Source organism: Cherax quadricarinatus, chromosome 39 (genome assembly GCF_038502225.1).
Source record: "Cherax quadricarinatus isolate ZL_2023a chromosome 39, ASM3850222v1, whole genome shotgun sequence".
NCBI lineage: Eukaryota > Metazoa > Arthropoda > Malacostraca > Decapoda > Parastacidae > Cherax > Cherax quadricarinatus.
Window position 1 is genome coordinate 14935969 of NC_091330.1, and position 16176 is coordinate 14952144.

Here is a 16176-nt window from a genome sequence, read left to right on the forward strand (position 1 = left end):
GACTTCCAAAAAGGCTATCTTCAAGGCATCATCTCAGCAGCCATCTCAACACGCAGCTCCCCAGTCATACCCCGACGTTACATCAATGCACTCAAAGGTTTAGCAGAAGACACGACCATCAGGGTCACCACCGCTGATAAAGGAGGTGGTGTTGTTATCATGAACACTGACGATTACAGGAACAAAATGCTCAATCTACTTAATGACCCAGATACCTACAAACCTCTCACAACTAACCAAGTGGACAACCTTACTAAAACTTTTCTTCAAAGGACTCGCCGCATTCTGAGGAGCTCAGAACAAGGGAAGAAACTTCTGCACACCATGCCCAGCAACCCCAGACCTGCCAGAATGTACGGCCTGCCAAAGACTCACAAGCCTGGTATCCCACTGAGGCCCATATCCTCGGGAATAGGCAGTGCTCCCCACAAGCTCTCAGGAATTCTCGCCAAACACCTCTCGAAACTCTTGGGCACTATCAGTCCAGCACATCTCAAACACTCAGGTGATCTTCTCAATCGCATTCGCAACATCAACATCAGGAACAAGAAACTTTCCAGCCTTGACGTGACTTCCCTATTCACTAAAGTACCTACTAAACAAGCCATCGATCTCTTGCGCAAGAAAATTGACGATTCACTTGATCTTCCCATTCCAGCCAGCGACTTCATCGACCTGGTTGAACTATGTGTTGGCTTTACGTGTTTCTCTTTTGAAAATCACCTCTTTCAGCAGACTTTTGGACTACCCATGGGTTCGCCACTCAGTGCAGTCCTAGCGAACCTATACATGGAACATCTAGAAGCCGAACGTTTCTCCACCATTATTCCTTCGTCTGTCACCTGGCTCCGTTATGTTGACGACATTCTCCTCATAACTCCTAAACGCTTCAACGTTCAAGCTCTCCAAGACAAGCTCAACCAGGTCGAGCCTTCAATCCAGTTCACACTTGAAGAAGAGGTCGACAACACTCTTCCTTTCCTTGATGTTCTACTCTGCAAAGCTGACCACGAACTTCGTTTTAAAGTCTATCGAAAACCCACCAACCAAAACGATCTTCTCCACTTCTACTCTCACCACGACACCAAAACCAAACGTGGTGTAATTATAGGCTTCTTCCTGCGTGCACTCAGAATCTGCAGCAACGAGTTCCTTGAGGAAGAATGCACTATAATTGAACAGGTATTTTCCAAACTCCACTATCCTCGTCACTTCATCAGAGACTGCAGACGGCGAGCACTAAACATCTTCAACACACCCAGAGAAGACACTGCCGAGAAGAGATACATAGTCCTTCCCACCAACTCCATTGCCAAACATGTTTCCAACATCTTTGCCAAAACATCATTCCAAGTATCTACCTCCACAACCACGACCATCAAGGACATCACCAGTAGTAGGCAGGACAAGCCTCCATCCTCTGCAGGGGTATACATAATCCCTTGTAATGACTGCAACAAGTTATACGTGGGCGAAACATCAAGGGACCTCCAAACACGTATTTCAGAACACCAATACGCAAGCAGGTCTGACGACACAAGGAATGCCTGCGTACAACACCGTAATTCACACAACCACTTGATAAACTACAGAAACTCAAGACTTATCGCCACAGAAGACAACACTCAATACCGAAGAATCCTGGAATCATCACTTATTTCTATATCCGACAACTTCAACCAGAATAGTGGCTTCTATAACATAGCTGAACCACTTGCCAAGAAACTTCTTCATCGCTATCCCACATAAGAACACTGTAGAAGGTCTGCTCACAAACTTGTCCAGTCTCCTTTCCAAGCTACCCAAGTTTTTAGACTCTACAACCCAACTCGGTACATCATCAGATGCAGCATTCTTCACCTGACCTCAGCCGGACTATAAATACTCGCGTTCCTTCCACCCCAGGTAGTTCTGTTTGTGACTTGAAAAAGCCCACTGTGTGGGCGAAACGTAGTCAATAAAGGATCACATTATACTGCATTTGTGTTTATATTGCCACATAAGCAGCATAATGTGATCCTTTATTGACAACGCTTCGCCCACACAGTGGGCCTTATTAAGTCACAAACAGATCTGAACATTAAAATGGTATAAAATACCGACAGATTGTTAGGTAAGACACATATGCAACAGTTAGGTATCTTAATTTCGAAACGTTTCGCCTACACAGTAGGCTTCTTCAGTCGAGTACAGAAAAGTTGATAGAAGCAGAAGATACTTGAAGACGATGTAATCAGTCCATCACCCTTAAAGTTTTGAGGTGGTCAGTCCCTCAGTCTGGAGAAGAGCATTGTTTCGTTGTCTGAAACAATATGAAGTTGAAGTGACAGAATGGGGCTTTATATAGTGCCAGGAGGTGAGACGTAGGTTGCTTTGGGAGGGCAGGTCCCTCTCAAACCCAGCCGTTCTCACCAGTAGAGGTTGTCGAAGTTGATGGTCTGTACCAAGATACCCTTGTGTTGCAGTGTCTGACAGAATGAACATTAAAATGGTATAAAATACCGACAGATTGTTAGGTAAGACACATATGCAACAGTTAGGTATCTTTATTTCGAAACGTTTCGCCTACACAGTAGGCTTCTTCAGTCGAGTACAGAAAAGTTGATAGAAGCAGAAGATACTTGAAGACGATGTAATCAGTCCATCACCCTTAAAGTTTTGAGGTGGTCAGTCCCTCAGTCTGGAGAAGAGCACCTCCTGGCACTATATAAAGCCCCATTCTGTCACTTCAACTTCATATTGTTTCAGACAACGGAACAATGCTCTTCTCCAGACTGAGGGACTGACCACCTCAAAACTTTAAGGGTGATGGACTGATTACATCGTCTTCAAGTATCTTCTGCTTCTATCAACTTTTCTGTACTCGACTGAAGAAGCCTACTGTGTAGGCGAAACGTTTCGAAATAAAGATACCTAACTGTTGCATATGTGTCTTACCTAACAATCTGTCGGTATTTTATACCATTTTAATGTTCATTCTGTCAGACACTGCAACACAAGGGTATCTTGGTACAGACCATCAACTTCGACAACCTCTACTGGTGAGAACGGCTGGGTTTGAGAGGGACCTGCCCTCCCAAAGCAACCTACGTCTCACCTCCTGGCACTATATAAAGCCCCATTCTGTCACTTCAACTTCATATTGTTTCAGACAACGGAACAATGCTCTTCTCCAGACTGAGGGACTGACCACCTCAAAACTTTAAGGGTGATGGACTGATTACATCGTCTTCAAGTATCTTCTGCTTCTATCAACTTTTCTGTACTCGACTGAAGAAGCCTACTGTGTAGGCGAAACGTTTCGAAATAAAGATACCTAACTGTTGCATATGTGTCTTACCTAACAATCTGTCGGTATTTTATACCATTTTAATGTTCATTCTGTCAGACACTGCAACACAAGGGTATCTTGGTACAGACCATCAACTTCGACAACCTCTACTGGTGAGAACGGCTGGGTTTGAGAGGGACCTGCCCTCCCAAAGCAACCTACGTCTCACCTCCTGGCACTATATAAAGCCCCATTCTGTCACTTCAACTTCATATTGTTTCAGACAACGGAACAATGCTCTTCTCCAGACTGAGGGACTGACCACCTCAAAACTTTAAGGGTGATGGACTGATTACATCGTCTTCAAGTATCTTCTGCTTCTATCAACTTTTCTGTACTCGACTGAAGAAGCCTACTGTGTAGGCGAAACGTTTCGAAATAAAGATACCTAACTGTTGCTTATGTGTCTTACCTAACAAACAGATCTACCTGGTGAAAGGTACATGAGGATTTATAGAATGGAATCAGGTGGAGAATGCTGGGTAGGTTGGGTCTTACGAGGACCTGCACGAGACTGGCGGGTGCGTATGTAGTTATGTGGGATAACGATGAAGTTTCTTGGTAAGGGGTTCAGCTATGTTATAGAAGTAGTTGTTTTGGTTGAAGTTGTTGGATATACAGATAAGTGATGATTCCAGGATTCATCGGTATTGAGTGTTGTCTTCTCTGGTGATAAGTCTTGTGTTTCTGTAGTTGATTAAATAGCTGTGTGAATTTCGGTGTTGAACACAGGCATTCCTTAAATCGTCCAATCTGCCTGCATACTGGTGTCCTGAAATATGTGTTTGAGGTTTCTGGATGTTTCGCCCACGTATAATTTGCTGCAGTCATTACAAGGGATTATGTATGCAGAGGATTGAAGCTTGTCCTGTCTATTACTGGTAATGTTCTTGATTGGTGGTGGATGTGGAGGTAGATACTTGGAATGAGGTATTGGAAAAGATATTAGAAACGTGTTTGACAATGGAGTTGGTGGGGAGGACTATGTATCTCCTCTCGGCAGTGTCTTCTCTGGGTGAGTTAAAGATGCTGTATGCCCGGCGTCCACAGTCTTTGATGAAGTGACGAGGATAATGAAGTTTAGAAAATACTTGTTCAATTATAGTGCATTCTTCCTCAAGAAACTCATTGCTGCAGATTCTGAGCACGTGCAGGAAAAAGCCTATAATTACACCACGTTTAGTTTTGGTGTCGTGGTGAGAATAGAAGTGGAGATCACGTTGGTTGGTAGGCTTTTGGTATTCCCCCTGAGTAGGATGCAACTAAGGTAAAGATCACTAATCAGTTTCTGCTGCACCTCTGAGGTAGGTGGGATTTAAGACACTCTAGGTCACAAGTAAAGTGTCTCTTTCGATACCCACAACCACAATCCACTTTTACTAGGCTGGGACCTAAAATATTATTTATTAAAATTAAACAAAACCAGGAATTCTGTTATAATTTAATATTACGTGGACTGTATAGGTTGAGTTTAACTTGACAACAGAAAACGGGGTGGAGGCCATTACATATTAATATTATTCCAGCAAATATTAACCAGTTAAAATAATCTTATAATTAACACATAAATTGGTATAATTAAAGAACTTTGTGCTACCACTTACCAACTCTTCTCTGGAGGTCAGTTAATGTAGCTTAAACACCCTTACTATATAGAAACTACACTGGCCAGCTAGAATCTACATAAAAAGATGGTAAGTTATCTGTGAGTGGTGATGTCTCCTTATCTTTTCCCATTCACTCGAAATTTCTTGCTGTCCTACCAATTTCTTGTCCCCATTTCTTCAACAGGACCATATTATATTTCGTAATTGCAATTTTTTAAGGCCTGTACCATTAAACTTCAGAAAACGCCGAATTTCTGGCACAAATTACGAAATGCCCTTACCAATTGAATTTCAACATGGGGTCCCCCCCCCTCCCCCGGCACAGTCGCAGATCGTCCATTCTCCACTTAAATTTTATCGAAGGTCAAATCAGCATCATTTTAATACAGAATTATATTATTATACAAATTTACGGGTGAAGTTCGTTGATCAACAACTTACATTGCTTCCTCCTCTAGGAGGCGATTCCAGTCAGCTCTAGCTCGAGTGGCTCTTCTCCTAGTAGGCTTTATTACAATTTCTTCCTCTTGAATTCCTTGGTCGGCGTTATCTTCAATTTCACTCGTGTCACTTTCCATTAGATTTTCATTTTTATTTGACTGAACCCCATTTAATTCCAAAGGAATTAAATTATTAATGGTACGCAAGCTTTCCTGACCATGACACAACACTGACATTCCTGACAATACCTTGTGCATCTGGGTACAGAGTTAATACCTTGCCCATAGACCACAATGTTCTATGTTGCTCAGTATTAATTAATACAATGTCAACTAGTTGCATGTTCTGTCAGTTTACTGCCTCTGATGCACCATAAGTGCTCACGTAGTCTAAGAAGATTCTCTTCACTACACATTGGACCAATGATTAATTACTAAATTTAACATTTTGAATTTATTACCAAGCACTACTACATCATTATAATCATCAATTTCCTCAAGATTATCTCTATAGATAGGTAAAGCTTCCAATTCTCATCCAAATATTAAGTGAGAAGGTGTTAATATATCTACATCAGGAGTATCACTAATAAGAGGGGACGGTTATTTATCCGATTTTCCACCTCCACTAACACAGTACGGAATTCCTCCAAATTAATTCTTTTCCTGTGTAGCACCTTTTTACTGTACCTATCATTCAGTCGGCAAGAACACCTGTGTCAATTTACATTTGGTTGGTGAGGTCAGCCTGTGACTTCACTTGATCTACATCGCACATCAACAAGCCTTAACTCACAATTTTCATTCGTATTATTATTATTATTATAATCAAGGGGGAAGCGCTAAACCCGGAGGATTATACAGCGCCTGGGGGGGGGGATGTGGAAGGCATTCAGGCTTAATTCGGGGAACTGGAGCACAGATCCAATTCCCTAAATCAAGAGCCCCTCACCAACATCAAGGAACCTTGAGGGGTTTTCATTCGTAACTTTTCTGCTTGTATGTAATACCCACAAGTCCCAACAGAACACACTCATTTTTTAATACACATACCCACACATTACTTCAACCAAGACCTTCAAATAACTAAAATCATTAAAAATCTAAGATCATTGAACACTAAGATCAATATTAATAAGATGATATGTTCATAAAAATCATGTTCACCAACTAACTCCATATCATGATTACTAATATCTAAGAACACGACACTAAGATCACTAAAACAACAATCACTTATGACACGATCACTAATACTGTAATCAGAGAACACACTCATTTTTATACACATACCCTCAAACACTATCTGAGAGCACCAAATCCATAAGATGATTACCAAAATCTAAGCTCACCACTAGGATCAACATCAACCAACACATGAAGACCTAAGATCACTATTACTACGATCACAGAACACTTATTTTTGTACACACCTCCTCAGAACACAAAATCATGAGCACCAAATCCATAAAGATGATTATCAAAATCTAAGTTCACAAATAAATAAAAAAAGGCACAATACCGTGACTGGAACGATACACAAATAACCCGCACGTCGTCGTAAGCTTCTCTCTTTTATGTGCGGGTTATTTGTGTATCTAAGTTCACTCAAGCCAAGACCACCAGCAACTAAGACATAACATGAAAACGAAAACTAAGACATGATCACTTTGATCACCAAAAAAGCTAAGACATAACCAAAATCTAAGAGATGAACACCAAAACTAGCACAGGAACAATTTAAGCATGATCACAAAATAAGACATAATCGCAAAAGCCATGACATGAACAATATAACATGACCAACAGCTAACACATAACATGAACACAAAAATTTAAGACATGAGACATGAGCACCAAAATTTAAACCATGTGGGCCAAAAACTAAAACACTTGAACATTATGACCACCAACTTAGACATAATATGAACACATACAGTGCTCGTCACGGCATTATGCCGGGTGAGCGCTCCAGCATAATGCTATGATGAAAATCAAAGGCCTACCATACAGGGATGGGGGTCTTTTTTCGTTAGTGCATTCTGCTGGGTGGCCTACCACCACACTTCACAGTGACTTCTCATTGTTCACGTGGCTGCTATGGTGAGAGGAAGTGTTCCACTTTTGCCTCTCGTCCCTCCCATCTTTTGTTCAGTGTTCCCTTTGGTTTTGGTGCACATTTTGTTTGGAGGCACATGCGTTCCAGAATATATAATATAAATAATGAGTACACTTAGTATGCCATCAGCTTCGTCGAAGGAGAAGCATTAACATATCCATTCATAGAATACTGCGAATATTTCTTGCTGTGTGTGTTAGCTCTCACTGATAGCTTAAGGAGGTCAGTTTCATCAGTCATAGCTAGATGACGACTCCTAGTGAGTTAGAAACTGACAGATACAAAGTGAGATTTTTACTCTCGTAATAAATAGTGCAAGCTAAGTGCAGTGTAGTTGTTAAACAGGATCTACTTTCCGGGATTCCCACACCATCATCATCGCATCACGGTGGTTCATTAGTATTGTGTGGTGATCCCGCACCTTCACCCATGCATCGCAATAGTGCAGCAGTGGTAATCCCACTCCATCAGAGTACCACAATGGTGCATTAGTTTTAGTTTAGTGTTCTTACACCTTCACCCAAATCTTTCTGTGACCAGGGCCTGAACAACCAGGCTGTTACTGCTGCCTACACGCAGGTCGACATACGAATCACAGCCTGGCTGATCTAGTACTAACTTTAGGTGCCTGTCCAGCGCCTTATTGAAGACAGCCAGGGGTCTTGAAGACAGCCAGGGGTCTTGAAGACAGCCAGGGGTCTTGAAGACAGCCAGGGGTCTTGAAGACAGCCAGAGATCTTGAAGACAGCCAGAGGTCTTGAAGACAGCCAGAGGTCTTAAAGACAGCCAGAGGTCTTGAAGACAGCCAGGGGTCTTGAAGACAGCCAGGGGTCTTGAAGACAGTCAGAGGTCTTGAAGACAGCCAGGGGTCTTGAAGACAGCAAGGGGCCTTGAAGACAGCCAGGGGTCTTGAAGACAGCCAGGGGTCTTGAAGACAGCCAGGGGTCTTGAAGACAGCCAGATGTCTTGAAGACAGCCAGGGGCCTTGAAGACAGCCAGGGGTCTTGAAGACAGTCAGGGGTCTTGAAGACAGCCAGGGGTCTTGAAGACAGCCAGAGGTTTTAAAGACAGCCAGAGGTCTTGAAGACAGCCAGGGGTCTTGAAGACAGCCAGAGGTCTTGAAGACAGCCAGGGGTCTTGAAGATAGCCAGGGGTCTTGAAGACAGCCAGAGGTCTTGAAGACAGCCAGAGGTTTTGAATACAGCCAGAGGTCTTGAAGACAGCCAGAGGTCTTGAAGACAGCCAGGGGTCTTGAAGACAGCCAGGGGCCTTGAAGACAGCCAGGGGTCTTGAAGACAGCCAGAGGTCTTGAAGACAGCCAGAGGACTTGAAGACAGTCAGGGGTCTTGAAGACAGCCAGAGGTCTTGAAGACAGTCAGGAGTCTTGAAGACAGCCAGGGGTCTTGAAGACAGCCAGAGGTCTTGAAGACAGCCAGAGGTCTTGAAGACAGCCAGAGGTCTTGAAGACAGCCAGAGGTCTTGAAGACAGCCAGGGGTCTTGAAGACAGTCAGAGGTCTTGAAGACAGCCAGAGGTCTTGAAGACAGCCAGGGGTCTTGAAGACAGCCAGGGGTCTTGAAGACAGCCAGAGGTCTTGAAGACAGCCAGAGGTCTCGAAGACAGCCAGGGGTCTCGAAGACAACCAGGGGTAATGAAGATAGCCATGGGTCTTGAAAACAGTCAGAGGTCTTGAAGACAGCCAGAGGTCTTGAAGACAGCCAGGGGTCTTGAAGACAGCCAGGGGTCTTGAAGACAGCCAGAGGTCTTGAAGACAGCCAGAGGCCTTGAAGACAGTCAGGGGTCTTGAAGACAGCCAGAGGTCTTGAAGACAGCCAGAGGTCTTGAAGACACCCAGAGTTCTTGAAGACAGCCAGGGGTCTTGAAGAAAGCCAGAGGTCTTGAAGACAGCCAGAGGTCTTAAAGAGAGCCAGAGATCTTAAAGACAGCCAGAGATCTTGAAGACAGCCAGAGGTCTTGAAGACAGCCAGGGGTCTTGAAGACAGCCAGGGGTCTTGAAGACAGCCAGAGGTCTTGAAGACAGCCAGGGGTCTTGAAGACAGCCAGAGGTCTTGAAGACAGCCAGGGGTCTTGAAGACAGCCAGAGGTCTTGAAGACAGACAGGGGTCTTGAAGACAGCCAGGGGTCTTGAAGACAGCCAGGAGTCTTGAAGACAGCCAGGGGTCTTGAAGACAGCCAGGGGTCTTGAAGACAGCCAGAGGTCTTGAAGACAGCCAGGGGTCTTGAAGACAGCCAGGGGTCTTGAAGACAGCCAGAGGTCTTGAAGACAGCCAGGGGTCTTGAAGACAGCCAGGGGTCTTGAAGACAGCCAGGGGTCTTGAAGACAGCCAGAGGTCTTGAAGACAGCCAGAGGTCTTGAAGACAGCCAGGGGTCTTGAAGACAGCCAGAGGTCTTGAAGACAGCCAGAGGTCTTGAAGACAGCCAGAGGTCTTGAAGACAGCCAGGGGTCTTGAAGACAGCCAGAGGTCTTGAAGACAGCCAGAGGTCTTGAAGACAGCCAGGGGTCTTGAAGACAGCCAGAGGTCTTGAAGACAGCCAGAGGTCTTGAAGACAGCCAGGGGTCTTGAAGACAGCAAGGGGTCTTGAAGACAGTCAGGGGTCTTGAAGACAGCCAGGGGTCTTGAAGACAGCCAGGGGTCTTGAAGACAGCCAGAGGTCTTGAAGACAGCCAGGTGTCTTGAAGACAGCCAGGTGTCTTGAAGACAGCCAGGGGTCTTGAAGACAGCCAGAGGTCTTGAAGACAGCCAGAGGTCTTGAAGACAGCCAGAGGTCTTGAAGACAGCCAGGGGTCTTGAAGACAGCCAGAGGTCTTGAAGACAGCCAGAGGTCTTGAAGACAGCCAGGGGTCTTGTAAGTCAATTTTTTTTTTTTTTTGCGATCAAGGGATTGTATTGTAATTTGGAAAAAAAATGATGTAAAAATTATGGATTCATATGTCACAAGTGCATGTCTGTGTTTGTATGATATGATGAATAGTTAACATGAACTTAGTAAAGTGATTGTGTATTAGTTAGAGGTGTGTGACTTAGTTCTGGTAATGTCTCATGTCTTAAATTTGTTGTGATCATGTCATGGTAATTTTTTGTGCTTATGTCCTATGTCTTACATTTATTGTCATTATGTCAAGTATAGGTTTTGGTGTATGTCTTAGTTATGATGTGTATGTCTTAATTGGAGGTGAATGTCTTAGATTTGGTGTGTATGTCTTAGTTGGAGGTGATTGTGACATGGTATTTTTATACTTATATACTTATATCTTATTTTGTGCATATATATAAGATTTTTGGGTATGTCTTAGATTTTGGATATGTCTCATGTGCAAAATTTCTTGTTTATTAGTTGGTTGATGTGGTATAGTATTTGTGTCATGGCTTATTTTGTGATCATGTCTTAGATTTATGGTAAACACGTCGTGGTTTCAGTTGGCGTGTAAGTCTCATGTCTTAAATTTGTGATTGAAATGTATAAGTTGTGGGTGTCTATGAATTATTTTTTTTGGTGATGGTGATATGTTATAGTGTTCATGTTATGTTATAGATGTTGGAGGAAGTGACATGGTATTTCTGTGTATGTTTTATTTTTGTGTGAATGTTTAAAAAAATGAGTGTTTTCTGTGATCAAGGTAGTTTTGAGATGCGTGATCTTAGATTTTTGGTGATCTTGGTGATGAGTGTTGATATATGATGGTAAACATGATATGGAATTGGTGATCGTGATTTTTGTGTGAATGTTTATAAAAATAAGTGTTACTAGATGTTACTCCTGAGCCATAAAGCCACCTTCCCTACTACTGACGTCAACAAACGAATGACGATAATAGTCTGACCCTGAATGTATTAATAGGTCTTGTGAGATGCCAGCAGTGAACATATTCAAATTCAGAAGGAAGTGACATGCGTGTTATTCCACCTAAGATAACAGCATGTACTCACCTAGTTGTAATCACCTAGTTGAGGTTGCGGGGGTCGAGTCCGAGCTCCTGGCCCCGCCTCTTCACTGATCGCTACTAGGTCACTCTCCCTGAGCCGTGAGCTTTATCATACCTCTGCTTAAAGCTATGTATGGATCCTGCCTCCACTACATCGCTTCCCAAACTATTCCACTTACTGACTACTCTGTGGCTGAAGAAATACTTCCTAACATCCCTGTGATTCATCTGTGTCTTCAGCTTCCAACTGTGTCCCCTTTTTACTGTGTCCAATCTCTGGAACATCCTGTCTTTGTCCACCTTGTCAATTCCTCTCAGTATTTTGTATGTCGTTATCATGTCCCCCCTATCTCTCCTGTCCTCCAGTGTCGTCAGGTTGATTTCCCTTAACCTCTCCTCGTAGGACATACCTCTTAGCTCTGGGACTAGTCTTGTTGCAAACCTTTGCACTTTCTCTAGTTTCTTCACGTGCTTGGCTAGGTGTGGGTTCCAAACTGTGTGTGTGTGTGTGTGTGTGTGTGTGTGTGTGTGTGTGTGTATGTGTGTGTGTGTGTGTGTGTGTGTGTGTGTGTGTGTGTGTGTGTGTGTGTGTGTGTGTGTGTGTGTTAGTCACCATTTGGTCCAAGGCATATGTCGATTAGACACTGGGCCTGATGTATGTGCATGCGTGTGTGTGTATGTCTGTCCGTGTGTGTGTGTGTGTGTGTGTGTGTGTGTGTGTGTGTGTGCTAGTCACCATTTGGTCCAAGGCACATGTCGATTAGACACTAGGCCTGTTGTATGTGCATGCGTGTGTGTGTGTATATCTGTCCATGTGTGTGTGTGTGTGTGTGTGTGTGTGTGTGTGTGTGTGTACTCACCTAGTTATACTCACCTACTAGGTCACTCTACTAGGTCACCTACTAGGTCACTCTCCCTAAACCGTGAGCTTTATCATACCTCTTCTTAAAGCTATGTATGGATCCTGCCTCCTCTACATCGCTTCCCAAACTATTCCACTTCCTGACTACTCTGTGGCTGAAGAAATACTTCCTAACATCCCTGTGATTCACCTGTGTCTTCAAATTCCAACTGTGTTCCCTTGTTGCTGTGTCCCATCTCTGGAGCATCCTGTCTTTGTCCACCTTGTCAATTCCTCTCAGTGTTTTGTAAGTCGTTATCATGTCCCCCCTATCTCTCCTGTCCTCCAGTGTCGTCAGGTCGATTTCCCTTAACCTCTCCTCGTAGGACATACCTCATAGCTCTGGGACTAGTCTTGTTGCAAACCTTTGCACTTTCTCTAGTTTCTTTATGCGCTTGGCTAAGCGTGGGTTCCAAACTGGTGCCGCATACTCCAATATGGGCCTAACGTACACGGTATACAGGGTCCTGAACGATTCCTTATTAAGATGTCGGAATGCTGTTCTGAGGTTTGCTAGGCACCCATATGCTGCAGCAGTTATTTGGTTGATGTGCGCTTCAGGAGACGTGCCTGGTATTATACTCACCCCAAAATCTTTTTGCTTGAGAGAGGTTTGTAGTTTCTGGCCCCCTAGACTGTACTCCGTCTGCAGTCTTCTTTGCCCTTACCCAAGCTTCATGACTTTGCACTTGGTGGGGTTGAACTCCAGGAGCCAATTGCTGGACAAGGTCTGCAGCCTGTCCAGATCCCTTTGTAGTTCTACCTGGTCTTTGGTCGAATGAATTCTTCTCATCAACTTCACGTCATCTGCAAACAGGGACACTTCGGAGTCTATTCCTTCCGTTATAGCGTTCACAAATACCAGAAACAGCACTGGTCCTAGGACTGACCCCTGTGGTACCCTGCTGGTCACAGGTGCCCACTCTGACACCTCGCCACGTATCATGACTCGCTGCTGTCTTTCTGACAAGTATTCCCTGATCCATTGTAGTGCATTCCCTGTTACCCCTGCTTGGTCCTCCAGTTTTTGCACTAATCTCTTGTGTGGAACTGTGTCAAACGCCTTCTTGCAGTCCAAGAAAATGCAATCCACCCACCCCTCTCTCTCTTGTCTTATTGCTGTTACCATGTCATAGAACTCCAGTAGGGTTGTGACACAGAATTTCCCGTCCCTGAAACCATGTTGGCTGCTGTTGATGAGATCATTCCTTTCTAGGTGTTCCACCACTCTTCTGATAATCTTCTCCATGACTTTGCATACTATACATGTCAGTGACACTGGTCTGTAGTTTAGTGCTTCATGTCTGTCTCCTTTTTTAAAGATTGGGACTACATTTGCTATCTTCCATGCCTCAGGCAATCTCCCTGTTTCGATAGATGTATTGAATATTGTTGTTAGTGGTACGCATAGCGCCTTTGCTCCCTCTCTCAGGACCCATGGGGAGATGTTATCCGGCCCCATTGCCTTTGAGGCATCTAGCTCACTCAGAAGCCTCTTCACTTGTGTGTGTGTGAGTGTGTGTGAGTGTGTGTGAGTGTGTGTGTGTGTATGTATGTATGTGTGTGTGTGTGTGTGTGTGTGTGTGTGTGTGTGTGTGTGTGTGTGTGTGTGTGTGTGTGTGTGTGAGTGTGAGTGTGTGTGTGTGTGTGTGTGTGTGTGTGTTTGTGAGTGTGTGTGTGTGTGTGTTTGTTTGTGTGTGTGTGTGTGTGTGTGTGTGTGTGTGTGTGTGTGTGTGTGTGTGTGTGTGTGTGTGTGTGTGTGTGTGTGTGTGAGTGTGTGTGTGTGTGTGTGTGTGTGTGTGTGTGTTTGTGTGTGTGTGTGTGTGTGTGTGTGTGTGTGTGTGTGTGTGTGAGTGTGAGTGTGTGTGTGTGTGTTTGTTTGTGTGTGTGTGTGTGTGTGTGTGTGTGTGTGTGTGTGTGTGTGTGTGTGTGTGTGTGTGTGTGAGTGTGTGTGTGTGTGTGTGTGTGTGTGTGTGCGTGTGTGTACTCACCTAATTGTACTCACCTAATTGTGGTTGCAGGGGTCGAGACTCAGCTCCTGGCCCCGCCTCTTCACTGATCGCTACTGGATCCTCTCTCTCTCTGCTTCCTGAGCTTTGTCATACCTCTTCTTAAAACTATGTATGGTTCCTGCCTCCACTACTTCACTTGCTAGGCTATTCCACTTGCTGACAACTCTATGACTGAAGAAATACTTCCTAACGTCCCTGTGACTCGTCTGAGTCTTCAGCTTCCAGTTGTGACCCCTTGTCCCTGTGTCCCCTCTCTGGAACATCCTATCTCTGTCCACATTGTCTATTCCCCGCAGTATCTTGTATGTCGTTATCATGTCTCCCCTGACCCTTCTGTCCTCCAGTGTCGTCAGTCCGATTTCCCTTAACCTTTCCTCGTACAACATTCCCTTGAGCTCTGGGACTAGCCTTGTTGCAAACCTTTGTACTTTCTCTAACTTCTTGACGTGCTTGACCAGGTGTCTGTTCCAGACTGGTGCTGCATACTCCAGTATGGGCCTAACATACACAGTGTACAGTGTCTTGAACGATTCCTTATTGAGGTATCGGAACGCTATTCTCAGGTTTGCCAGGCGCCCGTATGCTGCAGCGGTTATTTGGTTGATGTGTGCCTCCGGTGATGTACTCGGTGTTATGGTCACCCCAAGGTCTTTCTCCCTGAGTGAGGTCTGTAGTCTTTGTCCACCTAGCCTATATTCTGTCTGCGGTCTTCTTTGCCCCTCCCCAATCTTCATGACTTTGCATTTGGCTGGATTGAATTCGAGGAGCCAGTTACTGGACCACATGTCCAGCCTCTCCAGGTCTCTTTGCAGTCCTGCCTCATCCTCGTCCGATTTAATTCTTCTCATCAACTTCACGTCATCTGCGAACAGGGACACTTCAGAGTCTATTCCTTCCATCATGTCGTTCACATATATCAAAAATAGCACTGGTCCTAGAACTGACCCCTGTGGGACCCCGCTCGTAACAGGCGCCCACTGTGATACCTCTTCACGTACCATGACTCGTTGCTGCCTCCCTGTCAGGTATTCCCTTATCCATTGCAGTGCCCTTCCTTTTATGTGTGCCTGATCCTCCAGCTTCTGCACTAATCTCTTGTGGGGAACTGTGTCAAAGGCCTTCCTGCAGTCTAGGAAAACGCAATCTACCCAACCCTCTCTCTCGTGTCTTACTTCTGTTACCTTGTCATAAAACTCCAGGAGGTTTGTGATACAAGATTTGCCTTCCATGAACCCATGCTGGTTTTCATTTATAATCTTGTTCCTTTCCAGGTGTTCGACCACTCTCCTCCTGATAATCTTCTCCATGACTTTGCACACAATACATGTCAGAGACACAGGTCTGTAGTTTAGTGCCTCGTTTCTGTTTCCTTTCTTAAATATGGGGACTACATTAGCTGTCTTCCATTTCTCAGGTAGTTGCCCAGTTTCAAGGGATGTGTTGAAGATTGTGGTTAGAGGCACACACAGCATCTCTGCTCCTTCTCTAAGGACCCATGGGGAGATGTTGTCCGGTCCCATCGCCTTTGAGGTGTCAAGGTCACTTAAGAGCTTCTTCACCTCCTCCTCAGTTGTTCGTATGTCATCCAACACTTGTTGGTATATTCCCTCTTGATGTTCCCTTCTGTGCTGTCTTCCCACAGCCCTTCCTGTCTCTACTGTAAAAACTTCCTTAAATCTCCTGTTCAGCTCCTCACATACCTCCTGATCATTTCTTGTGAGTTCTCCACCTTCTGTCCTTAATCTGATCACCTGGTCTTTGACTGTTGTCTTCCTCCTGATGTGGCTATACAACAGTTTCGGGTCAGTCTTGATTCTCGA

At 44.5% G+C, this 16176-nt stretch overlaps 1 protein-coding gene across 1 annotated transcript in view; it reads right to left on the reverse strand.

The window, feature by feature from the left end:
* Nucleotides 1-16176, reverse strand: part of LOC128696249 (alkylglycerol monooxygenase-like) — a 40112-nt gene that overhangs the window by 23706 nt on the left and 230 nt on the right. Inside the window, exon 2 of the mRNA XM_070092237.1 lies at nt 5380-5537. Coding sequence (XP_069948338.1) covers nt 5380-5537 — 158 coding nt within the window. The remainder of the gene's footprint in view (nt 1-5379; nt 5538-16176) is intronic.